At 39.6% G+C, this 26,067-nt stretch overlaps 1 protein-coding gene across 3 annotated transcripts in view; it reads left to right on the top strand.

The window, feature by feature from the left end:
• galnt7 (polypeptide N-acetylgalactosaminyltransferase 7) overlaps positions 1-26,067 on the top strand; it is a 70,982-nt gene that overhangs the window by 22,772 nt on the left and 22,143 nt on the right. For all 3 annotated transcript variants that reach the window (XM_012958738.3, XM_012958737.3, NM_001001200.1), the window contains 2 exon segments: positions 2,444-2,898; positions 24,830-24,996. In XM_012958738.3, coding sequence (XP_012814192.2) covers positions 2,444-2,898; positions 24,830-24,996 — 622 coding nt within the window.

Below are 26,067 nucleotides of genomic sequence, written 5' to 3'. Positions count from 1 at the left end.
AGGAGTAGCGTTTAGAAAATGATGGGCACTAAGAAGAAGAAGCGGAAGTAGCCAAAGTCGAAGAACAGTATGTTGGGGTTTTCAACCCAACATAATAACTTTGAAACCATTACAAAATTCCATTGCCTGGCCAAACCGAATTTTTCACCACGCCCTGCATGCAGTGTAGACTTTAATTTCTTAGCGACTTCATTTGTATATGCAAATAAGGATTTGTTTCTGGATTCGCCCAAATCTTTTGTGCAGGATTCAGGCTTCGGCCAAATCCCAAAATAGTGGATTCGGTGCATCCCTATTAAAAATGCGTAAATAATGTATAATAGTAAGTTACTTAGGATTCAATTTTATCTTGTCGAAAAAAAAAATATATTTTAGGGTGGAGATCCACTTTATGGGGGAAATTTTTGTTAAAGTTTGGCGTTTCACTCTGCTGCGCCTGCATAAGAAACGCAAAGTCAGAAGAAGGATGAGGATCGCTCTCTTGCAGCTACCCAGGGCTGGTGCTCCTGTTAGAGAAAACTGCACCGGCAGGGGTAACGATTACTCTCACTGGGGGTGCCTTTTTCTGTAATACTATTCTCCCAGTGGTGTAAATAAAGGTAAATTCCTGCTAGTAGATGCTCCCTGCATTGCAGTTTAAGGCAAGCTAAGCACTCAGCAGCAGTAAATGTCCCCTTTTGTAATCAGTCATGGATAGCATAGAAATTTTCTTAACTTCAAGCTCTTGGCTGCCTGTGGACACATAACTTGCTGAACATCTTTAATGAACCTGTATTTGGTTTTCTGCTAAACATTTGCAAACCCATTTCAACATATTATGAGGCACATTTACTAAAATCTGATTTTTCTCTGAATAACCACAATAATTTCTGAAGTTCTAAATGTCTTGACAATGCTTTTATCGTTTGTACGAAAATATCGCAATTACGTTCCGAAAGTCACAATATTTTAATGCCGAAAAGTTTGTTATGGTACGAAAACCTTTCTGGCTTTGATGCCTTCCATGTCTGGCTTTGGAAGCCTTCCATAGGACTCAATGGTACTCGACAGATCGAACCTGGCGAAAAGATAGTCCCAAGGAAAGTGTAACCAAAGCGTTAACAAATTCCAAAATGTTTGTATTCTTTGCCCAAAGTACAGTTTTTTTGTGGAAATTTAACGAAAACCACAAAAAACTTGTGGAATTTTAATGAAATTTTCACATACATTCAGAAATGGTCTATAAGTTAGAAAAAAGTTGAAAATATGAAATTATCTCAAAATTGTTTAATAAATGGGCCCCTAAATCTAAGTTGTTTTATATCTGTGGAATACGCACACTAGACAGTGCTACAGCTTCTCGCTATCTGATTTGTAAATTAGATGTTAAACTTTTTGTAAAATGATACAGACACACTTGATGATTGTGAATTAAAGGAGAAGGAAAGGCATTTTGACATTTTACTGCCAATAGATTAGCCACATTAGTGTGACCTAGAATGCTATATTTATTCTGCAGAAAGCTTTACCGTACCTGAGTAAACAGCCCTAGAAGCTCCCTCCATTTGTTTAAGATAGCAGCTGCCAATTTAGCTTGGTCTCAGCAGCTTCCATGCTGTAGCTCTAGCTGCTGGTAGCTCAGATCACACATTCTGATGGGAGGGGGGGAGTGAATTCTTATAGGAGGTGGTGCGCAGGAGAAGGTAGAGAGAGGAGAGAGCTTTGCAGACTCCTGCCCCAAACTTGAATGAGCCGTAAGGGCTCTGGTACACGGGGAGATTAGTCAGTCGCCCGCAACAAAACTCCCTTGTTGCGGGCGACTATGACATCCCACCGGCGAAAATGTAAATCGCCGGTGGGATGGCATACGCGGCAGCGTCCGACGATGTCCGCAAAACGCGCCGCCGCGTATGCCATCCCACCGGTGATTTACATTTTCGCCAGTGGGATGTCATATCAGGGAGTTTAGTCGCCCGCAACAAGGGAGATTTGTCGCGGGCGACTAAACTTCCTCGTGTGCCAGAGCCCTAAAGGAGATATCTGATACCAACATGTTTACACAAAAAAAGACAAGAAATCCTGCAGCTTTCCTGTGAGTTCTTATGGCTGTATTTAAATAGACCTTTCTGATAAAGCTTACTTAGTTTTTACCTTTACTTCTCCTTTTAAAGGGTGGTTCACCACTAAGATTGTATAAGAATTAAGCTAGTAGGCAGACAAATAATATCTGACCTTTGTATTATTTGTATTTATTGAATTCTGTATATGGGTCACACTAAATTTGATTCTTTTATTTAAAACCATTTTTCCAGTCTTTTATTTAACCTAGTTTTCATTCAAAACCATGTCTTGAATTATTTTTGAAGGCTTAGTTACCATAATTGTTGTCTTAAATATATAGTTGTATGTTCTAGGACCCAAATTGTATTATTTCTTTACATAACAAATATTTGTTTTTGTGCAGGAAGAAAACCCCAACCTTCCTCAGGCTGTCAAGCCGGACGCAAATGCACCCAAAGATGATTTCCACCCAGTGGTGCCATGGCCTCGTGTTGAGGGAGTAGAAGTTAACCTTGATTCTATTCGTAAGAAAAACAAAGAGAGATTGGAGCAAGATCATTTGGAGGCGAAGGTTAATAACCAAGAGCACGTCATGGAGAAACAGTATCTTACGTTCAAACCTCAGACACATATTTATTCTGATCCAGTGCTGCGTCCTGGTATTTTGGGCAATTTGGAACCTAAAGAACCAGAGCCCCAAGGGGTTGTGGGTGGCCCAGGAGAGGGAGGAAAACCTTTTGAGTTGGGACCAGATTACAAGGATGCGGTCAAAGCCAGCATTAAAGAGTTTGGTTTTAACATGGTGGCAAGTGATATGATCTCAATGGATCGGACGATAAACGACTTGCGTCATGAAGAGTAAGAAATCTTTTTCCTTTTAATATACAAAAACAACAGCAACATAAAACACTGTTATAAAAAAAAAAACCTAAACCATATATGATATCTAGCATACTTCTTCCTTAGAAAATAGCAATAGACCGAGGGTTCTTTACAGAAATTAAATTATATTTTAAGGTATTTTTCTGTATTTTAACCAGTGTATTGTTATACATATATTTTATTTAGACATACTTTACTTTTAACAAGCTTACAATAGGTGTATATATCTATGTGGGATGTGTGCCTGTGGATATGCATAAGCTGTGTGATAATGGGAGGATGTATGTAATATGGTGGAATGTTCCATCCTTCTAGCGTTATTGAATAAGCATTTGCTGCTATCCTGAACCTGTTATCCAGAATGTTTGGGACCTGGGGTAGTAGTTGGGATCAAGCACAAGGTTCTGTTTCATTATCACAGAAAAAAAGGAAATAAATTAATAATTTGATTAAAATTGACTCTGTGGGAGATGGCCATCCCGTAATTCAGAGTCAGATAATGGGTTCCAGATAATGGAACCCATACCTGTAAGTGCTGTGTCATTATTGGATTAGCAACGGGATATTCTTTGCAGGTTTTAAAATGCATGTGACATGCAGGCATGGGCATTCATGTGCTTAATTAGTTATTTGTGTGTTTATGTGTCATTTGGCATTCCGGGAGCCTGTCTCCCACTAGGACTCAGGAAGGTTATAAAGGCTAATGGCACTAGGGCTGCTTGGGACTGGCTTGAATATTACCTTTGTGGCCCATCACCAAGCTGTGTGCAGGTCACATTAATCATAGTAGCAGCATGTGAATAATGTACTTTCCACATTTTTATTGTGGTTTTATCTTTATTTTATTAAGATATGTGTTTTGCCTATACAGTGGTGTGAAAAACTATTTGCCCCCTTCCTGATTTCTTATTATTTTGCATGTTTGTCACACTTAAATGTTTCTGCTCATCAAAAACCGTTAACTATTAGTCAAAGATAACATAATTGAACACAAAATGCAGTTTTTAAATGAAGGTTTACGTTATTAAGGGAGAAAAAAAACTCCAAATCTACATGGCCCTGTGTGAAAAAGTGATTGCCCCCCTTGTTAAAAAATAACTTAACTGTGGTTTATCAATTTCAATTTTCAATTTCAATATCAATTTCTGTAGTCACCCCCAGGCCTGATTACTGCCACACCTGTTTCAATCAAGAAATCACTTAAATAGGAGCTACCTGACACAGAGAAGTAGACCAAAAGCACCTCAAAAGCTACACATCATGCCAAGATCCAAAGAAATTCAGGAACAAATGAGAACAAAAGTAATTGAGATCTATCAGTCTGGTAAAGGTTATAAAGCCATTTCTAAAGCTTTGGGACTCCAGCGAACCACAGTGAGAGCCATTATCCACAAATGGCAAAAACATGGAACAGTGGTGAACCTTCCCAGGAGTGGCCGGCCGACCAAAATTACCCCAAGAGCGCAGAGACAACTCATCCGAGAGGCCACAAAAGACCCCAGGACAACATCTAAAGAACTGCAGGCCTCACTTGCCTCAATTAAGGTCAGTGTTCACGACTCCACCATAAGAAAGAGACTGGGCAAAAACGGCCTGCATGGCAGATTTCCAAGGCACAAACCACTTTTAAGCAAAAAGAACATTATGGCTCGTCTCAATTTTGCTAAAAAACATCTCAATGATTGCCAAGACTTTTGGGAAAATACCTTGTGGACCGACGAGACAAAAGTTGAACTTTTTGGAAGGTGCGTGTCCCGTTACATCTGGCGTAAAAGTAACACAGCATTTCAGAAAAAGAACATCATACCAACAGTAAAATATGGTGGCGGTAGTGTGATGGTCTGGGGTTGTTTTGCTGCTTCGGGACCTGGAAGGCTTGCTGTGATAGATGGAACCATGAATTCTACTGTCTACCAAAAAATCCTGAAGGAGAATGTCCGGCCATCTGTTCGTCAACTCAAGCTGAAGCGATCTTGGGTGCTGCAGCAGGACAATGACCCAAAACACACCAGCAAATCCACCTCTGAATGGCTGAAGAAAAACAAAATGAAGACTTTGGAGTGGCCTAGTCAAAGTCCTGACCTGAATCCTATTGAGATGTTGTGGCATGACCTTAAAAAGGCGGTTCATGCTAGAAAACCCTCAAATAAAGCTGAATTACAACAATTCTGCAAAGATGAGTGGGTCAAAATTCCTCCAGAGCGCTGTAAAAGACTCGTTGCAAGTTATCGCAAACGCTTGATTGCAGTTATTGCTGCTAAGGGTGGCCCAACCAGTTATTAGGTTCAGGGGGCAATTACTTTTTCACACAGGGCCATGTAGGTTTGGATTTTTTTTCTCCCTAAATAATAAAAACCCTCATTTAAAAATTGCATTTTGTGTTTACTTGTGTTATCTTTGACTAATAGTTAAATGTGTTTGATGATCAGAAACATTTAAGTGTGACAAACATGCAAAAGAATAAGAAATCAGGAAGGGGGCAAATAGTTTTTCACACCACTGTATATAAGGGCTCTGGCACACGGGGAGATTAGTCGCCCGCGACAAATCTCCCTGTTCGCAGGCAACTAATCTCCCCGAAATGCCATCCCACCGGCGAAAATGTCCTCTGCAAACAATAACTTATAACCTCATTTTGACAGGTAAATAAAAACAGTGTGTAAATACTGCATTTAAATAGACAACAAACTGGCCATGTTAATGTATGTTAATGGTGTATAGTTGGCAGCACAAGAGAATGGCAGCAGTGTGTGCTTAGCCCCCTGATGCTTTACATAATGAAGGTAGGCATGCCATGCTCTGATACAGCTAAGCTCCTGGCGGGCACAGCAGGCAGTAAAAGGCCTTTAATTCAGAGGGTGCCATCTGCTGCTTGATATGTATGTATTCTGACCAAAGAAATGTCTGTACACATTACGGACACTCCTTATCAATCATGGTTATTTGGTTGTGTTCGGTTACAACAGTAGGGCTATATTGCCCCTTTAATGTCTTTATTAAGGGTTGATTATGGTTGACTTTTTTTTTTTTTCTTTTTTTTTTTTAATATTAAAGGCTTGTGGGTAAATTCCCAGAAATAACATGAATGTGACTTGAATCCCAGGTTTAACCCAGATAAGTGGCTATTCACGTATTTTGTGAGCTCTGGCCCCCTGCTGTTTGACCCTGTGCCAGCACCACCTGCCGAGCAGATAGACTTCTTTTAAAAGGTTTTTCCATTTCTGCTCCAAATTCATGTTTTGTGTGTTTCTATTGTGAGCGTGGTGAGTTCAGAGCCAGTGTGCAAGGACAGAATCTCCTCTTTCATGTAGTGCGAGACAGCCACTGCTTTTTCCCTTCTCATCCAGGTCCTAAGGGAATGCCTAGGAATGCCACCGGACTGCTTTCCTTCAAAGAAAATGGTTCTCCTCCTTTCCCCAAATGTTACTGGGGACTTATTGCTAATTTTCAGTTTGAGTAAACTCTATGCTTTCCCTCAGTGTTGCATAAAGGCAATGAGCTTCCACTTGCTGAACTACAATTACAGTTGTAATTTTAGATTGTAGACATAATGAGGATGTTTAATGTATTCACCCATTTGTTGTACAGTTCTTCATGTTGTTATTTTATTAATACTCTTATTATTGCATGGGAACATTCTGTTAAGAAAATAGATTTTTGTTCCTTTTGATCCTTAGGAGATGCACTTTATGTTAACGAATATAACCAAAAACTATAGTTTGTTGCCGTAAGACAAGAACTAAAGGGATAGTTCACTTTAACAAATGTTTTCCAGTACAGGTATGGTATCCATTATCTGGAAACTATCTCCCACAGACTCCATTATAAGCAAATAATTCATATTTTAAAAAAATGATTTCCTTTTTCTCTGTAATAATAAAACCGTGCCTGTACTTATTGGAGGCAAAACAATACTGTTGGGTTTATTTAATGTTTAAATTATTTTTTAGTAGACTTAAGGTATGAAGAGCATGCACATGCAGTCCAGCCTCAAGGAGTCCTTGGAAGGGTATATTCTAGTGAGTGTCACCATGTTCTTTACTGTTTACCAGGGATCCTATCCTGCTGGTCCAGGCTATGCACATATTCAGTAGAGTAAAACTGGAATTTACTTCATATTTTCAGCAGATATCAGCTTCATGTGCCTGCACCTGAGCGTATTCCATTCATTCGGGTGCAGGCACAAGGTAGGCCGAATTGACAGTAGCGGGGCGTATTCTCGGCAACTGTTTTTCGGGTTGCCGAGAATACGCCCGTGTGGCATTAGCCTAAGGTGTGTTCTAGACCGTTACACAGTGCTTTGTTATTATTAAGCAATCTCTATGCTAGCTCCTGTGATCATTTTCAGTTTTTTTCCCTCTTACTTAAAAAAAAAAAAAAAAAACAACGGAGTTAAAGTCTGGAGTGATAATAATATTTTGGCCTCTCTATGATTTACTGTTTAGGGTAATTAAAGGAATCAATAATTTAATTATATGGCTTAATTGTAATCCCACCCAGCCCAGTTTTGCTATGTGACCCAGATTAGTTTACTCACGCATTACTTATGCCCAGCGTCTGCCTGGAATAATGCAATCCTGTGTGTGTCTGTACGTGCATACAAAAGTGTAGGTCTTCTAGAAATTAAGGTTTCATATAGGTGGATAAACATATATCTAGAAACTTTACTGTTTTTCAAAGCCGCAGAATATTTAGTAGCACTACACAGTGGGCACTAGACAAATATGAACATAAACTTAAATGTGGAGCCTATGTGACTCTTAGGGCTCTGGCACACGGGGAGATTAGTCGCCCGCGACAAATGTCCCTGTTCGCGAGCGACTAATCTACCGGAAATGCCATCCCACCGGCGAAAATGTAAATCGCCGGTGGGATGGCATACGTGGCAGCGCGATTTCACTGAAATCGCGGAAGTTGCCTTGAGAGGACGACTAATCTCCCCGTGTGCCAGAGCCCCTAAACTTGTAGAATAGGAAGTTGGAATAAAGTACAGGTACCTTATTGGGACCTGTTATCCAGAATGGGGTCTTTGTTATTTGAATCTCCATACTTTAATGTTTTTAGTAGATTTAAACAAACCCAGTAGGATTGTTTTGTCTCCAATATGGATTTATTATATTAATTGAGATCAAGTAGAAGGTACTGCTTAACTATTACAGAGAAAAAGGAAATCATTTTCAAAAATTTTATATTGATTCAAAATGGAGTTTGCGGCAGATGGCCTTCTCGTAATTCAGAGCTTTCTGGATAACAGATCCTATACCTACAAATAGGTACATTAATAAGTGGGAGTAGATGGTTTTTTCCTGGGAGTAAGTATTACACAGGGTAAAAAAAATGCACTTTGTAATAATTCAGTCAGTTAGATCCGGTTGCTTGAAAAATGAAAGTTAGAGGAAAACAGTATGATGACAAAAAGCAAAAAAAGTAGATAAGGGCTAGAAGTGGCATACTGTAAGATTGGATGGGGTACGAAATTGGGTCAGAGGAAGAACTGTTTGAATGGATTATATTATTTGAGTTTGTCTTTGGCCACTCGAGCAGAACCAGGTACTTGTTTCACAAACCTCATGAATAGAATTGATTATCTTATAAATAGATATTTAAAATTCTAGTCAATCATGTTTTGGCTAAGACGATTGCCCAGAACAGTTAGGCTGTAGAGCTTGTGCTTTCAGCAGGAATATGATGAGTTGTTTAATTACATCACTACAATAATTGCATGTCTGATAGCGCTTAATGAAATAAGCTGGCAGTAATTACTCTTGGTATTAGAGTTCTTGGCAACTAAGTATTTGGGTCTTCCCTTCTTTCATAGGACTGCAGACTAATGGGAGTTTGAGTTCATTTTTAATGTGCAGAGAAGGATGATAAACTTAAATGATGTCCGCGATTCATTCAGTTTGGAACTTGACAATAAAGTTATCACATTATGTTTATAATTGCCTTCCCATATGCTTTTAAGATGAGTTTTTAATTGTACAGTGCACAGATGGGCAGTTTAAATGTAGGCTAGCATAAATCCCAGTTGAATTGAATGTCAGAAACCCATTTTTCTTGCCTAGTGTACAGGTCGTTTGGCCAGGATTTGATAAAAGCTTTTTGATGTAGGAATGCTGTCCTGTTGTGTTTTATGTGAATCAAATTGATGGCCGCATAAGCCTGCCCCAGTCCAGGAAAGACATCCACACATTCAGTGACTGTGCGCCCATTCAAGCTAACTGCATTGGCTTATGGTGTTGGGTGGGTTATACACACACCAATGTTATGCATGTACTAATAAAATAGCTTTATACTGTTTTTGGTACAGATACGGTGGTCCAGTCACTATGTACAGTGGTGTGAAAAACTATTTGCCCCCTTCCTGATTTCTTATTCTTTTGCATGTTTGTCACACAAAATGTTTCTGCTCATCAAAAACCGTTAACTATTAGTCAAAGATAACATAATTGAACACAAAATGCAGTTTTTAAATGAAGGTTTACGTTATTAAGGGAGAAAAAAAACTCCAAATCTACATGGCCCTGTGAGAAAAAGTGATTGCCCCCTTGTTAAAAAATAACTTAACTGTGGTTTATCAATTTCAATATCAATTTCTGTAGTCACCCCCAGGCCTGATTACTGCCACACCTGTTTCAATCAAGAAATCACTTAAAGGAGAAGGAAAGGCAAAATCTATTAAGCACACTATTAAAAAGTACAACTATTGCTGTGTAAAATCGCTATATTCTTGGCTTGCCTAATGAAAGATTTACAAAGATACACATGCTAGAACTTACATGCTTGTTTCAGTGAACGGCGCCACCATCTTATCCAGCATGTCTGAATGGGCTGAAAAGTACAAGCCGGCTCCCTGCTCCTGTTAGAAAGTTTCTGCAGCTCCACAAATTCCCCCTCCATAAACAATCTCCCTGACAGCAGCAGCCCGCCCTCCCCCCTGCTTGTGAGGGAAAAAAAAAAAACGGAGCTCTCTGCTGTGCACTGAGCATGTCTGTGTCCTGGACAATCTGTGTTCAGTGAGACAGGAAGCTGCACAGGCTTAGAGCAGGTACTGTATTTACTGACAAGACTTTTCCATGTCAGAGCCAGATTAAGCAACAGCACGGTGAGTTCAGGAAATATGTTAAGGACTGTGTTAAGGCTAAGTTATTGAGCTCATGTTGTTTTTAGACTTTCCTTCTCCTTTAAATAGGAGCTACCTGACACAGAGAAGTAGACCAAAAGCACCTCAAAAGCTAGACATCATGCCAAGATCCAAAGAAATTCAGGAACAAATGAGAACAAAAGTAATTGAGATCTATCAGTCTGGTAAAGGTTATAAAGCCATTTCTAAAGCTTTGGGACTCCAGCGAACCACAGTGAGAGCCATTATCCACAAATGGCAAAAACATGGAACAGTGGTGAACCTTCCCAGGAGTGGCCGGCCGACCAAAATTACCACAAGAGCGCAGAGACAACTCATCCGAGAGGCCACAAAAGACCCCAGGACAACATCTAAAGAACTGCAGGCCTCACTTGCCTCAATTAAGGTTAGTGTTCACGACTCCACCATAAGAAAGAGACTGGGCAAAAACGGCCTGCTTGGCAGATTTCCAAGGCGCAAACCACTTTTAAGCAAAAAGAACATTATGGCTCGTCTCAATTTTGCTAAAAAACATCTCAATGATTGCCAAGACTTTTGAGAAAATACCTTGTGGACCGACGAGACAAAAGTTGAACTTTTTGGAAGGTGCGTGTCCTGTTACATCTGGCGTAAAAGTAACACAGCATTTCAGAAAAAGAACATCATACCAACAGTAAAATATGGTGGTGGTAGTGTGATGGTCTGGGGTTGTTTTGCTGCTTCATGACCTGGAAGGCTTGCTGTGATAGATGGAACCATGAATTCTACTGTCTACCAACAAATCCTGAAGGAGAATGTCCGGCCATCTGTTCGTCAACTCAAGCTGAAGCGATCTTGGGTGCTGCAGCAGGACAATGACCCAAAACACACCAGCAAATCCACCTCTGAATGGCTGAAGAAAAACAAAATGAAGACTTTGGAGTGGCCTTGTCAAAGTCCTGACCTGAATCCTATTGAGATGTTGTGGCATGACCTTAAAAAGGCGGTTCATGCTAGAAAACCCTCAAATAAAGCTGAATTACAACAATTCTGCAAAGATGAGTGGGCCAAAATTCATCCAGAGCGCTGTAAAAGACTCGTTGCAAGTTATCGCAAATGCTTGATTGCAGTTATTGCTGCTAAGGGTGGCCCAACCAGTTATTAGGTTCAGGGGGCAATTACTTTTTCACACAGGGCCATGTAGGTTTGGATTTTTTTTCTCCCTAAATAATAAAAACCCTCATTTAAAAATTGCATTTTGTGTTTACTTGTGTTATCTTTGACTAATAGTTAAATGTGTTTGATGATCAGAAACATTTTGTGTGACAAACATGCAAAAGAATAAGAAATCAGGAAGGGGGCAAATAGTTTTTCACACCACTGTATCTATGTGTACAATTGATATTGATGGGTTTGTTGGTTGGGCAGGTCTGAAAATGTAATTTGCCAGTGCAGTGTCTGCTAGTGTATGGCAGATTAGGAAGGGAAGAGGAGCCACAGTTTCACTTTATGCTGATCTAATATGAGACTGCGTGCCCAAAAAACTGAGCCACAGAAAATGGCCATACAGTGTATGTAACCTTTCATATGGCATCTGTCTTTTGCCCATGGCAGTTTATGGTCGTTTTAAACAATGGGTTTTCTTAACCATCTACTACAGGTATAGGATCAGAATGCTTGTGACTTGGGGTTTTCTGGATAACGGATCTTTTATGCAATTTGATCTCCAGACTAAAGATTTCTTTAAAATCATTTAAACATCCCAATAGGATTGTTTGCCACCAATATGGATTCATGCAGCTTAGTTACCATCAAGTAAACGCTACAGTTTTATTACAGAAAGGAAACTCATTTTTAGAAATTAGAATTATTTGCTTAATGTGAAGTCTGTGGATGATGGCTTTCCTATAAATTTGAACTTTCTAGATAATGGGTTTTCTAATAATCGATTCTATACCTGTGTTGCTGGAACGGCACTTTGCCTAGGGATGAAGTTGGCTGCATGCCCTACAATATGAAATGAGCTACATGGCGTACTTGCTAATGCACACTGCTGCCTGATTGAACTGTTTCTACTGCCGTTCTCATTAATATCCTGCATCTGGTTTGTTGAAATTAATAGGGGTTGTAGGTCACAGCAGCTGAATTTCTCATTTTTATAGCCTTAGTGAATGAAGCAACAGAGTGCTACACTGCAAGTTAAGCAGATTTAAGTGATCATACAGACTAAAAAATATGTACAGCTAATTACACTAAAGATTATTTATTATTGTGAAACCAAATAGTCCAAACATTAAAGATGAAATAAATACCAAACCCTCCGGTTTTAAGCGATAGGCTCCTACTAAAAAACCATCACTGCCATTGGTTTAAACTCCATGAGCCCTGTGTGTCTTGGTTCCTAATGTAGAGCTGCACAGTGAGGTTGGCAGATGCCATCTTTGGGGCTTAACACGTAAAATAGAAGGTACAGGGTTTAAAAATGTTAGGTTCTATCAAGACATAGGGAACTTTATTAACCCTTGCACTCTGCAATCCTACCTTAGGTGACTATATGTTGTTTTGTAAAATATTTCCTATGGACATGGGCTCATATAATATTTACTAAGACCCAACATCACATTAAATTTCACTTATCTCTGATTTAATAAAACATTTAATACATGCTGTCATTTTAACAACTGCATCTTTAAAAAAAAACACATTTTAGCTGCAATGTGGGAGCCAGTGGGAATTAAATAATTCATGTCAAATGTAGTTGTACTTTGAACTAAACATTTTTATTTTTTTGTTTTGGATTCATTAATTTGTTTTTTTAACGGAGGATATTTTACAATGGACACTGGAGAAATATGGAATTTATAGTCCTTTGTGTGTGTAGTCTATAATTTGAATTGATGGTGATATTTGAATGTATTAACATGCATATGTGGTTGGTTTCTTTGGCTAGCACTTCTCATATCATTTGTTAAGATTGGCATTGTTTGAATTGGGTAGACAGACTGGAGACTTTCCTCGCACCCCCTAGCTCTCCAAAATTGAAAAGCTCGGTGCAGAATGCTGGAGGGATCGGCACCCTCCCAAAAATGACAATAGTAAAAAAGCCCTGGCACTCAGAGCTACAAACAGGGCAAGTCCTTAAAAATATTTATTACGGAGGTGCAATGTTTCAGGGCAAAATAACCCCGTTATGCTTGATAAAGATTTTTTTAAGGGCTTGCCCTGTTTGTAGCTCTGAGTGCCAGTGTTTTTTTACCATGGTTTGAATTGGGTCAGCAATCTGTTTCTGTTGTGCCTTTTCGTAGAGCTGCACTATGGCTGGCAGTGCAGGCTCATAGATGGCACTGACCCATGTAGTCTGCTGTATAGAGGGCAATCCATTTTTTAATTATGAATTCCTCTTGGGTCTTCAGTTTGGGTCTTTTTAGGGGGTTTTTACCTCAATACATTTAGCCAAAAACTGAGGAAACATGGTAGTAGTAGGCTTGCGTGTAATCTTGTATAACTAGGTGTCCCCTGGCCAGTATTTGACCAGTCTAGCCAGTAAATCACCAGCTAGGGCCAGCACTGGTATTATAAATTAACAGCAATTTACTTGCAGGTACATTTGTAATGGGTTATAAATACCTCTTTCCCTGACCCTGTCAGCTGCCGATCACCATTTATAACTATGTGCCCACCTCTGCTCCGCCTATAACTCCCAGTCTGCCCATTGCCCTGCCCCTTATGTAATAGCCCCGTCCCCAAACAACATCACATACCCAGCCCCCCAACGTAAAGGCTGGTATTAGTCACAGTTGGCAACCCTATGTATAACATACCCCATATATACCAAAGGGTACTCCGTGGCTCTATGATATTATTTTAATCTGTATATGGAAAATCAACATAATCACTAGAGGAGCATTTTTACACCTCCTGTTCAGGTATAAGTAAATTATTCCATAGAATAAGAGAGAGAGTCACACAGGATAGTGTTCATTGATTTTTAGTTCTGGTTACCAAGTAGAGCTCATGTTGCCTTTCGCTTTAATGATGTGTATGCAGTGTTCCTCCCGACACAAATCCTCTGCCCTTCAAGCTTCCATTCTGTCACTAGCGACTCTGATTGCTTGTCACTGATGTGACACAGCAGCAGCACATCTAATGTAGTGTGCTCTCTCCCATATTTATAGCTTCCTTTGTGTCACCAACAGCCTTTTTCCCCAGAGCCTCTGCAGCTTCAGGGCTCTCGTACTGCACCCTGTACCCAGGCTGGAAGCACTTTGTTTGGGCAGATACAGAGCTGAAAGGCAGTCTTTGTGGGTCACACTTGTATTGCTCACTCTGGTGACGTGTCTGCATGTAAACTCAGGTATTTACTTAAGCTTGGTGTATCCTGAGGGCAGGAGTTGAGGTGGCAATCTAAAATCAGAGTGGAGCTGACAGTAGAATGGAGCATAATCTGGGGTTGTGTACAAAAATTCAAACTGCAAATTTTCACTTAGAATTACTGTTAGTAGACAAGCTTTATTATTTCTGCCCCAGGGTCCCAGGGGCAGGGGTCCCCCTGCAGAAGCCTTCAGCTGGATTTGAACCTTTGCCAAGAATCTGGAGCCGGAGCTGACAAGCCTTGAGGTGTGCCAACCCAAACCTTATTAAAGGCGTTGTTCACTTTTAACTTCTAGTATGATGTAGTGAATGATATGCTGAGGCAATTTGCAACTGATCTTTATTTTTTTTTTATTATTTGTAGTTTTTTTAGTTATTTCATTTTCAGTTCAGGAGCTCTTCAGTTTGGAGTTCAAACATCCAGCTGAGCAAGCAGAAGTATCCTGGAAGTTGCAAATTAGAACAGTATAGTATATGTGGCCTTATCTAATTTAGCCACTGGAAAAGTACGTTTGCCTGATTTTTCCACCCAGGTGGGGGGCCCATTTGGGCAGATACAATTATTTGGAGGGCTGGGATCTGTATGGGGCCTATACACGTATGCTAGTAGTGAGACCTGCCCGATCCTGACCATATACCTGTTCGCAAGCCGTCATTTTGGCCTCATCCAGGTGCCAGATTATTACTAAATCTCTCTGGAGTGGATGAGATATTGGCCAGTGTCAGCACGTGTATGACTAACTGAACCCAACATGTCTGCAGCTAGAAAAATGACCTGTTTAACCTTCCTGTGACTTATGTGAATGTTTCTATTTACTTCCTCTGCAGTCAGGTTAGCTACAGAGCCCAGAGCAGGGGCTGCCTTGTATCCGCTTACTGCCGGATGGGTCCAGTCTGAAACCTAAGATTTACATCTTTACAAAAAGATCATTGTCTGGTGTTTGCTGTTCCCTTCTGGTAAAGTGCCACCAGTTGTGTTTCAGACTAAGCTAAACAGCTTATTCTATAGCAAAGAATATATATAGGATATTTGTCTCTTAAAACAAATTCAACAAATGGGAACTTAAAAGGGCAAGGAAAGTGAAATCATGATTTAGTGTCCCAAGGAGAGGCATACCTCTGCTCGTGAACAGTCTGCATAATTTGCTTCCATTTCTGTGATCAGTTGCCAGGGGGAAAAAACCCACTACGTTCCATGAAAAATTTCCCAGAATTGAGTCCTGCGCTAAGACCAAGACCGGCGATTCTGCGCAGTTGTGGGCAAATAAGGCAGTGCATGCGCATATAAAACTTCTTGCGAGCACGCTTGCATACAGGGGACGAGTGCTTACTCACTACCCTAAGCAAATTCTAAGCCCTCCCACCTTGATGCGCGCACCAATGGCAACGATCCTATATGGTTGCTATGATGATGCACAAACCCAGCAATTGCCTGTGTTGCTTGTGAAAAAAATTCTATACTCAGGTGATCGGTGTGTTCAAGTGCATTAGCTAACAAAGCTTGTGCGCTATTAGGGCCAGCTGTAACAGTGCACAAGCTTTTAAGACATGATAGTGTACAGGGGTGGAGGAAAAATTAGGCGCATGCTCTTTTAGTTCAAAGTCGCCATCTTTATTACAACAGTATAATAAAGATGGCGGAACTGGTTGTCAATGATCAGCAATCTCTGTGCTGTGTAAAAAAAAAAATAAAGTAGTAAATGCAACAAATTGTGACCTTTGGGATGAGTTATAAAATGCACTGGAAATTGTGTGGTTTATGTGTGATGCCTGACAATGATTTACAAGAGCCTTACAGTTTGTGTCATTGGACAGGATTATGTTGTGTAGGAAAGGGAATTATATAAAGGAGGGAGTACTGGGGGATTATAAAGGGGCTGTTTAACATTTGGAAGGCAGTGGCACAGGCATTGGCTCTCTGTTTCTGAGTGCAAAGACCTGTGGCTATTCCCAGTGAATACAGAGAGGTCTGTGTTTGGTAGCAGTGTATTCATGAGCAGCAAGTGGGGGGGAATCACATAGTATTCCCCTACTATATATATATATATATATATATATATATATATATATATATTATATTTATTGTGCGGCACTCTTTCTATTATATTTTTTGTTTTTGACCTGCACCAAGGGCATTTTTGGACTTGTATAGGGTGTGCTCCTCCCTGTGTATATATACACACACATCCTTTGTATTTTCTCCTGGAGCACTCACCATGTTGAGGTACAGTATACTGGAGAAATGTTATCAATAGAGATGTTTATAACCATGCATTGTGCCACTCTGTGATTTGCCCTGGTCTCTTCCTTTGCACGGCCTCAGAACTGCAGGCAAGTGGCTGCTGTATATACAGATAGGTGCCAACATCTTTTCCATATAGCCCTACTGCATGTTCAGCATAGCAAGCTGAGTTCAGTTAAATGCAATGCCTAAGCGCTTTATTTTTATTTCCATGGCAGTTATCAATATCTGGCTGCTGTGCAACATCTGAGCACTTGAGTATGTGGGTTTTGTGGCAGCGAGAGGAGAGGCATCTATTAGATCTGCAGGTACGGCTGTCACAGAAATGCCAAGATGATTTCACATGACAAGTGGAATAGTGTCAGGAATCATAACAGTATAATCTAAACAAGGGGAATGCGCTGAGGAAAAAGGGATTGTGGGTACTAACTGAATAGAATAAACAGGAATACACAGTAGAAATGAGTATGCTGCTGCTGTGATTAATACATAGCTATGCACTAATGGGCCCTGGATTTCTGAGCGTGGGAAGATGGGCTGTAGTGTGACAAGCCTATTTACCTTTTAATGTATATCTGCATGGATATATCATTCTTACCTTCTCAGATGCTTAAATCTTTTACATGGTAAAGTTACAGCCAAGAAATACACAGCCATTTTAAGTGGTCAGATTTACCCCATGATGAAGATTTTGCCGCAATGGTCCTTATTTCTAAGAGACCAAACCGCAGAAACGCATAAGCACACCTGTACATGTACAGCTTGTGATGCAACAGGAAAGGGTGCCCAGTACACTCAGTGCCATTGCCATTACATTTATACAACTGCGCTCCAGCAGTTGTTCAATACACAGCCCACATACTAGTGGGGCTCATTTATCAACACTGGACAAATTTGCCTATGGGCAGTAACCCTTAGCAACCAATCAGTGATTGTCTTTTTTCAGCCAGGTGCGGGTAGATCAATAAATGTAACAGTTTGATTGGTTGCCTAGGTTGCTGTGCACAGACGAATTTGCCCAGTGCTGATAAATGACTCCCACCTGTTGACCTCCTACTGAGCCCAAACCCACACCTAATATCTCACACCTCCATTAAGCTTGAATTACAGGGCCCTATTACCTCTTGTATGGGCATTGATTTCTATGTTTTCTGTTTGGTTTGTGTAACGCAGTCATTTCCAATAGTGCTAAGGAACATGTGGCTACTTGCTTATCTATAATAACTAACCCGTGCTGCTTCTGTCTGATATTGTCTCATTACATGTTGCCAGCAAACAAATGAACAGCATAGAGCCATAAGGAATCCAGAACACTAAAATTTCTGCATTGACATGATGGTACTATTATGCTGACTCCATAGATACAATGGCCTGCGCCAACATAGCTTGGGTACCCTATGGATTCTCCATAGATTCAAATGCCTAACTACAAACTGACTGTGCCAACATAGCTGGGTTCTCCATTCCAACTTTTATCTCCAAAATGAAGGCAAAGAATGAATATTCCGATGAATATATGACCCTTTATTGTCACTTCTAGAGTGGAGCGTACCCAAACCAAATAACACAGCTTGGGGAATGTTCCTGTTCCAAAGTAAGGTTCTAGCCTGCTGTGCTGAATAACTTGTCTTGCCCTAGATCATTCCATAATGGTCTGTTATTTTCATAAAGCAGAACGCTATCATAATGTTATAAGGCTGACTGCGTGTCAGCAAGGAGGGAAAATAATTTTTCAGGTCAAGCAATAATATTTTGGCTGCCTCTCCCTGAACAAATATAATTAGAAGCATGCATTCTGTCACTGAAGGCTTTGCCTAACAAGTTTTTCTGCATATATCTGTTTCTCTGGAGCCCAAATTAGCTTCACAGTGACGCAACCCGCTCACTCCATCCCTATGTTTTACTACAGCTAATGAACTGTTTAGTAAATTAAGATCACTTATTGTAATTGCACTGCATTGACATTGCTGTGTGTTTAGGAGAATACTGGAGGCAAAATAATCCTATTGGGTTTATTTAAAGTTAAAATTGTTTTAGTAGACTTATAGTATGGAGATCCAAATTATGGAAAGATCCCTTATCCAGGGATGTAGAATATGTGCAATAGTTTAGGGTTTGACTTGTTATTACACACACCAGGCCTAATTTATCAAATACTGAACTGAGACATTTTGAAGGATCCTGACAGTTCAGTATTTTGCCCATCTATCATCCTGATGTTCTTCATCCTACCTGCCCACTCTTTCTTTCCACCTATATTTTCTTTGTGCTACCCTGATGTAAACAGTAGAAGTCATATATAGACTGAAAATCATCTTTGCAATGGCAAGCGGTTAACTTTCTCAAAGCACCGAATGGGATAGGTAAGCTCCTCTGGGAAGGAGCTTGAAGTGGATGATATAAATAAAGAATAATAATAGTCATAATGAGCAAAATGTGTGTGAACTAAAGGTAGCTGAAATATTTGCTACTAATTCTATGTAACTCTAGGGGGCACATTCATTAAAGTGTGACAGGTCGGATTACAAAAAAATCGTATTTTTTCTAAAGTTTACAACTTTTGCGTATTTTCTACGATATATTCATTAATTTGCGCAACTTTTTCATACTTTGCGACAATTTGCTCGACAACTTGTGCGACAAAATCGTATTTGTCGCAGCGAGTACAAAAGTTTCGGATTCATTCTTCGTTATCTTGACTTTCCTTGGGCCAGGTGGGAGCTGCCGAGTGCCATTGAGGAGGCTTCCAAAATCATGCACTGAAGGTTCAAAGTCAGAAAGGTTTTCCTGCCGTTTACGATTGTTCGGATACGATAATTTTAAGACTTTCAGATGGCCAATCGTAAACAATCGTTTCAATACAAAAATTTCGGATCGTAAGTACGAAATCTTCGTATTAAAACAAACTGAATTTTCGTGAGTTTTGCAATCATCAGAAATTATCGGATTTCGTGATTCGGATTCGTACTTTAATTAAATGTACCTCTAGGTATTTATTGATAGGACTTGGGTAGGATGTGTCTGAGGAGAGATTGGTTGCTTATCATTCTCTAGCAATGGACAAGTGCTAAAGGTTTCCATGGCTAGAGTGATGAGTTGCCAGGGCAGATTTACTGGAAGTTATTAGTATCCAGAAGAGCAGAGATAGCAATTCTTCAGTTTAACAAAAAGTACCTGCCATAGTGGGGCCAAATGCCAGACCTAATATCAAACAGAAAAAGCTCCACTAAAAGGGTATATACATTTTCGACCTACACCAAAGGGCTTTAAATAAAATGGACAGGCTACGCTCATGTGGATAGGGCAAATTCTTAAAGAAAAGCCTATGGTATCCATGCAGATTTTGGGATGTGTAGTAGCCGCTATTATAGATACTACCACTAGAGGGCAAAACATAGCAAAATATTTTAGCTGAGAGGTCTGAAAACTGTCACTGACATTACTGGGAAACCTATATTAGTACAATATTATCAGAAGGGAGAAACAAAATTTTACACAAGGGGCAAATCTACATTTTTCTTTTATAAGTTGATGACACAATTATTAAACTAAACCTCAGTCACTTATGTCTATGAAGATTTTCATTCATCCAGGTCATGGTATATCTAGTATAAATAAATTTGAAGCAACTGGACTTGTTAAGTAATCATCAGTCACTTATGTATCATGGCACAATACAATAGAATGTTGATTAACTGTATATTTGGTTTCCTAGCTCACACCAGGGTATAGTAGTGGACTGTAAATCTTGTCAGATTCAGTCACTATTCATGTTCTACTCTGAAATTAGACTTTCTGTTAGTTTTTCTGTTGTTCTTGGGACTGTGGCATAAGGGGTGTTTATACCCTGACTTTAATCTACTGTACTTATTAAGGTGTTTTTGCTTAACTGGCACATTTGTCTGCAAAGTACATTTAATATGCGTTTATTGTGTGCTTTAAAACGAGCACAGCTTGCTTATAAAGTATCGGATGCTGAAGCATAAACCCGCAGATGAGGAAGATTACTGTGTTACTTGCAGAATAGAACAACTAATAAGAGAAACTGTTATATATGACAGCAGGGGATGGGATAACATCATTTGGAGGGAGATTTTCCGAAAGCATCACACACCCACACATGCAGAAACTTAAGTGCAAATTCCATATTGTCTCTAACAGCTGTTTCCTTTAGTAACAATTTTATCTGCGAGCACCTAAATACTGACATTTTCACGTGGCGGGTTCATTACTGTCACATTTACCGTGTTCCTATGTTTCCAGTTACAGACACAGAACTCTGGAGAAACTGAAGAAGTTAAGTTAAAGGGGAAGTTAACTGTTGAGCTGTCAGTATATTGCAGATGAAATCTATCTAAACTGATATGAGGCTCTTTGTTTTTCTTTTTTTTTTTTTTAAATTTAAACTATATCTTTTATCCAAAGGGGCCATGGAATGAGTGGCACTATTTAATCCTAAGGGTAAGCCCCCACAGGGTGGTTGTCAGTCTGCATATAAGTGCAGACTGACAATCCACCCACACATTTTAATAACCATTAAATTGTGCCTGCACCTGGGAGCATAGATTCCACCCGGGTGGAGGCTCACACTGCTGATATCCACCAACTAACAAAAGACTTGGCGTTAGTGAGTGGATATTAGCTGCATGTGCCTTCACCAAGGCGGAATCCATGCTTCTGGGTGCAGGTACAATTCGATTTTTCAAGCATACAGGCACCTGTGCTTATATGCAGGCTGACAATTCGCCTCTTGGGGCCTTATTCTAAGGATAGTTTGCTTTTTAGAGGTCTATAAATGCGTTGGCAAATCATTTTTTTAGGGCACTAGATATCCTCTTAAAATATACATAGCTAACAACCTGCAAGAAATAAAAGTGGCGATATCTGCATTATACACTATGCTTCATTAAATCCATTTATAACTTCTCGTCCCTGATAGGAAGTCTCTGTATCTTGCTGGGGCGGCAGAAGCAAATGTTAGCTATCTCGCGTATAGTAGTACATAAGGTTATTAGGAATCGCTGGCAGCCACACACTAACTCACACCGGCCCCAGGAAAAGTTGCAAACATTAATTTGAAATGTGGTAAGAATATTGCGAGTTTACAGCTTTATCCACTTTCATTACACAATAAAATAACGTGACACTTAATATTCATGGTGTGCGGATTTATGCGATCGGCTAAATGCTGGAACCAGGAATTTCAGTTTATGTGGAAAGGACATTTTAACCTCTTGGATTCAAAAAAGGTTTTGACAGATTACGTGGGGAAAAATTATTTATTGTGTTTCATTATGGTTTATTATTCATGTCTAACTGTTATTTAGGTTTAAGATACTCCCTAAATCAGAGTGTTCTAAAATGAAAAAAGAAGGGCCTGCAGTAGTACAGGACCTGTTATCCAGAATTTTCAGGACCCATGAGGGGTCTTTTTTGTAATTTGAATCTCCATACTTTGTCTATTAAAAAAAAAAAGTTTAAACATTACATTTACCAAATAGGATTGTCTTGCCTTCAATAAGGAACCATCTTGGAGCAGAGAGATCTGCAACATGGACCTCAAAATTCCACATGTCGTTAATTTTTTCACAAAACTGTGGCAAAGGTTCACCGTGACAAAAAATTTACCAAGAAAAACTGCCCATTGATTTTAATATATTTGGAGTGAGCAAAAAGTTGCAGTAACGTCAGAAAAGTTGCAGTCATGTAAAAATTCCATCACATCAAAAAAAAACAATTGTGCGCATTAAAGTTTTGTGAATTTTCCAGCTAATTGAAACAGGACGGATTCGCTCAAAACTAGTTGTAAATAACCCCTTGTGTTTTGCAGCCCCTTTTTGTCCATCAGTTATTGCCAGGAGGTGGCAGCACATCTCTGCTAGAATTCATTATATGCTGCATAGCTGACTCTAACCCATACAACAAATAGCAAGAAATTGATATATACCCATTGTTGTTTTGATATCACCAGACTGTGGGAGTGAATGACACTTTGTACTGTGCCTGAGGTATATCTTGTGCTCTCTGCCCAACAAGTGAACAAAATAGCAAATAATAAAGTGCAGCGTGACTTCCTAAGCCATGAACCCACATTGTTGCTACAGAAAAATAACCCTCTCTAGACCTATGAATGAGGGTTTTCATGCCCTAAAGATATATATTAATACTAGCGGGTACCTTGTTTAATATGTTTATTTTTCTGTACAGTTAGGTTATTTATGCCATTTGTATGAAACAACTGTGTGCGAAGAAATAATGCATTTAAGCTATGGAAATACCTTGTTGTAATAGTTTGCATGAAGCAGTTGTCCCTTTTTTTTTTTGAAGGAAGCCTACCTTATTTTGGCTATACTTCCCCTTTTAATAGGATTTCAATGTGTTGGTTAAAAATATAGCTCTTAAAAGCCGAATAAACTTTATGTCCCTGTAACTGGCCACAGAACATGCAAAGCACCTAATTTATAGTAACACGTATTTCTGGTTTATTGTATGATTGACTTACAGCTCACATTAAGATTATATAGCAAGTAATGGCCGGCTCAACATTCATTGAGGGGGAAAAAGTGCCTAATAAATTGCTTGCAGATGCTTCCAAATGCCAGGCTTTTCTGCTAGACTGCTTCTCAAGAGCAGGATTTTATGGTTGCTGTAGGAATCACACATTTGTGCATGTCTAGCTTCTGTCCTGTTATTGTCTGCTCACTACCAGGGCACATTGTATTTAGTCTTTGATTTCATGCTGGCACCATTAAAGGGGAACTCCGGCTTCTGAACCAAAATTTGTTAAAGATCCCCTCACAACACCCCTAATATATTTATCCCTGTAATCTGTTCCTTCAAAAGGTATGAATAAATACAATTTTTATATGCTGGAATCCATCTGCAAAACAGTTCTCTTTCTGCGTCATTTGAAATACTGGCAGGGGAGGAGGGACTAAAACATTGATGTTACAAATTGTAACAACTTCTCCACAGCTTACATATAGCATGCAGGAACTACATAACCCACAATGCATTGCACTGTGATGTATGTATGTATGTATAACTTTATTTATAAAGTGCCACAAGGGTACGCAGCGCTGTACAATCTTACAAAATACAAAATTACACACAGGGAGGACAAGTGTTATAATAAATAAATACAATAAATATATATAAATGCACAGGGAATAAGTGCCATGTGGTATGCGACACAGTAAGAAGGAGGTCCCTGCCCCATAGAGCTTACACTCTAAGTTCCTTTCCTTATTGACATCATGTGCAGAGAATTGTGGGATTTGGAGGAGGCAGGCTGAGGACAGTGCACTACTGTTACATTTGCTTCTCAAAGTAGTCAGCCAGATCAGTAGGCTTAGGTAACTTCCAAGCCATAGTATCACATTAAAAATCATGAAAAGGCTGCCTGATATTATGTTAAGTGTTTACTTTTCAAAAAGATAAGTTGTGTTTGGTTAGAGTCCCCCTTTAACATGTACCCCCCCCCTTGACCTTTGACTGTCGCTCCACTGAGGCAGAGACTGATGTGAATGGTGTAGCTTTTCTCTAAATGTTGGATAATATGCCCACACAATATAAATAAAAGATGTTAATAAAAAATTAATAGAGAAAAATATGCATTTTTACACATGCATAATTCACAGGATTTCTTGAATGATTTCCTTTGAAGGAGACATATTGGATAAATGGGGAGGAAAAAAAACTAAATTTGTAGGCAATTACGAATAATATATGGTGCTGGTTTTACTTTGGGCTAAAATTGAATACTATCTGTAAAAATGGCCCCTTTATTGGAGCTCCCTGTAGATCCTCTCATGTATCTGTCCGTGTTTCAATGAAAGGTGGGCGTGTCCTAACAGTCCTTTCCAGAAGCACAGCAGGAGGGGGATAGCCAATCACAGCCCTGCAGTCACACAAGTAGGCTTCAGTTCCCTATCGAGTCAGCCTAGCTGCTGATTGGTTCCTATCCTACTGGGCCTGTACTGAGTTCCGCCGCCCCCCCTGCACATCCAGAGAATTCAGCCAGCAGGAAGTGGAAGAGATGGACAGGACTAGTGGGGTTTTGAGGGAATTTCTCTAAATCAGTCTGAAACGCAACTTTTTTTTAAGCACAATTCTTCTATATTTAGAGATATGTCTCCTTCATTACATCAATGCACACAACAGATTTAAGCAGTATATCTTATCCTTTACAGGTGCAAGTACTGGAATTATGACGAGAACCTGCTCACCTCCAGTGTAGTAATTGTCTTCCACAATGAGGGTTGGTCTACCCTAGTGAGAACTATTCACAGTGTCATCAAACGAACACCCAGACAGTACCTGGCTGAGATTGTTATGATTGATGATTTCAGTAACAAAGGTAAATTATTTCTTATATAATTATTGATGGTAGTATTTGTATATTCCCTGTAGCTATAACACAACTAAATACCAACTGAATACAGTGAGCTGGCGTATGTTTACTTAAAGGGTTAGTTTGCCCTTAGGTTAACTCTTAAAGACAGTGGAATTTTGAGTCAAGTAGCACTTCATTTACTATTATTTCTGTGAGGTTTTCTTTTTAGACTTTATTTGTTTCAGCAGCTCTCCAGCTAGCTGGTTGCTAGGGTTTCATTTACCCTAGCAACCAGGCACTGGTTCAAATGAGTGTCTAGAAAATAAATCCGAGAGAGCCTGAATAAAAACAATAAAAGTAACAATAACTATAAATGTGTAGCCTCACGGAGCAGTAGGTTTCTTAGCTGGCAGGGTTATTGATCATATTTGAAAGCTGGATAGAGGAAGATAAAGAGGGCAAATAATTCAAAAACTTTAAAAAAAAATAGACCAGATGAAAGGTTAGTAAGAAAAGAACATTGTGTAATACTAAACATTAATTTTAAAGGTATTACCCTTTTAAATGAGCAGAGTTTTACACTGCAAAATTAGATTTCTGCATTCTGTACACTGGGGTATACATAACTTTGTGCTCTAGTATATAGGAGTCCTTAAAGGAGAAACTCCAACCTGAGACCCAAGACCCCGGGCCAGTGCTTCAGTTTGCTGAAAACTCCCCCGTGTTACTTTTCATCTTCCTGGATCTACTCTTAGGCCCAGTCCGGTTGCATTTACAGTAGAATAAAAGGCCAAACTTCAAAGCAATAAAACTGGCATTTCACTCTACTGTGTCTGTGCATCCGGCCTGGGGCCACAGAGAGGATCCAAGAACAGGAACAACATTGTGACATGGCACTCCTACAGTGCATTGGGCCGGTGCAGTTTTTGGCAAACAGGAGCACTGGCACAGGGTCCCAGGTAAGTGGTTATAGTCAATTATGCCTTTTCTTCTCCTTTAATGTTGCCAGATACTATTTATTAGCCTGCAGATTGTGTGGCTGGGCTACCTACACTAATGCTAAGAAATGTTTTTCCAATAGCGAAACCCAGAAAT

This window comes from Xenopus tropicalis, chromosome 1, assembly GCF_000004195.4.
Source record: "Xenopus tropicalis strain Nigerian chromosome 1, UCB_Xtro_10.0, whole genome shotgun sequence".
Taxonomy (NCBI): Eukaryota; Metazoa; Chordata; class Amphibia; order Anura; family Pipidae; genus Xenopus; species Xenopus tropicalis.
This window is presented reverse-complemented; position numbering and strand designations above follow the sequence as displayed.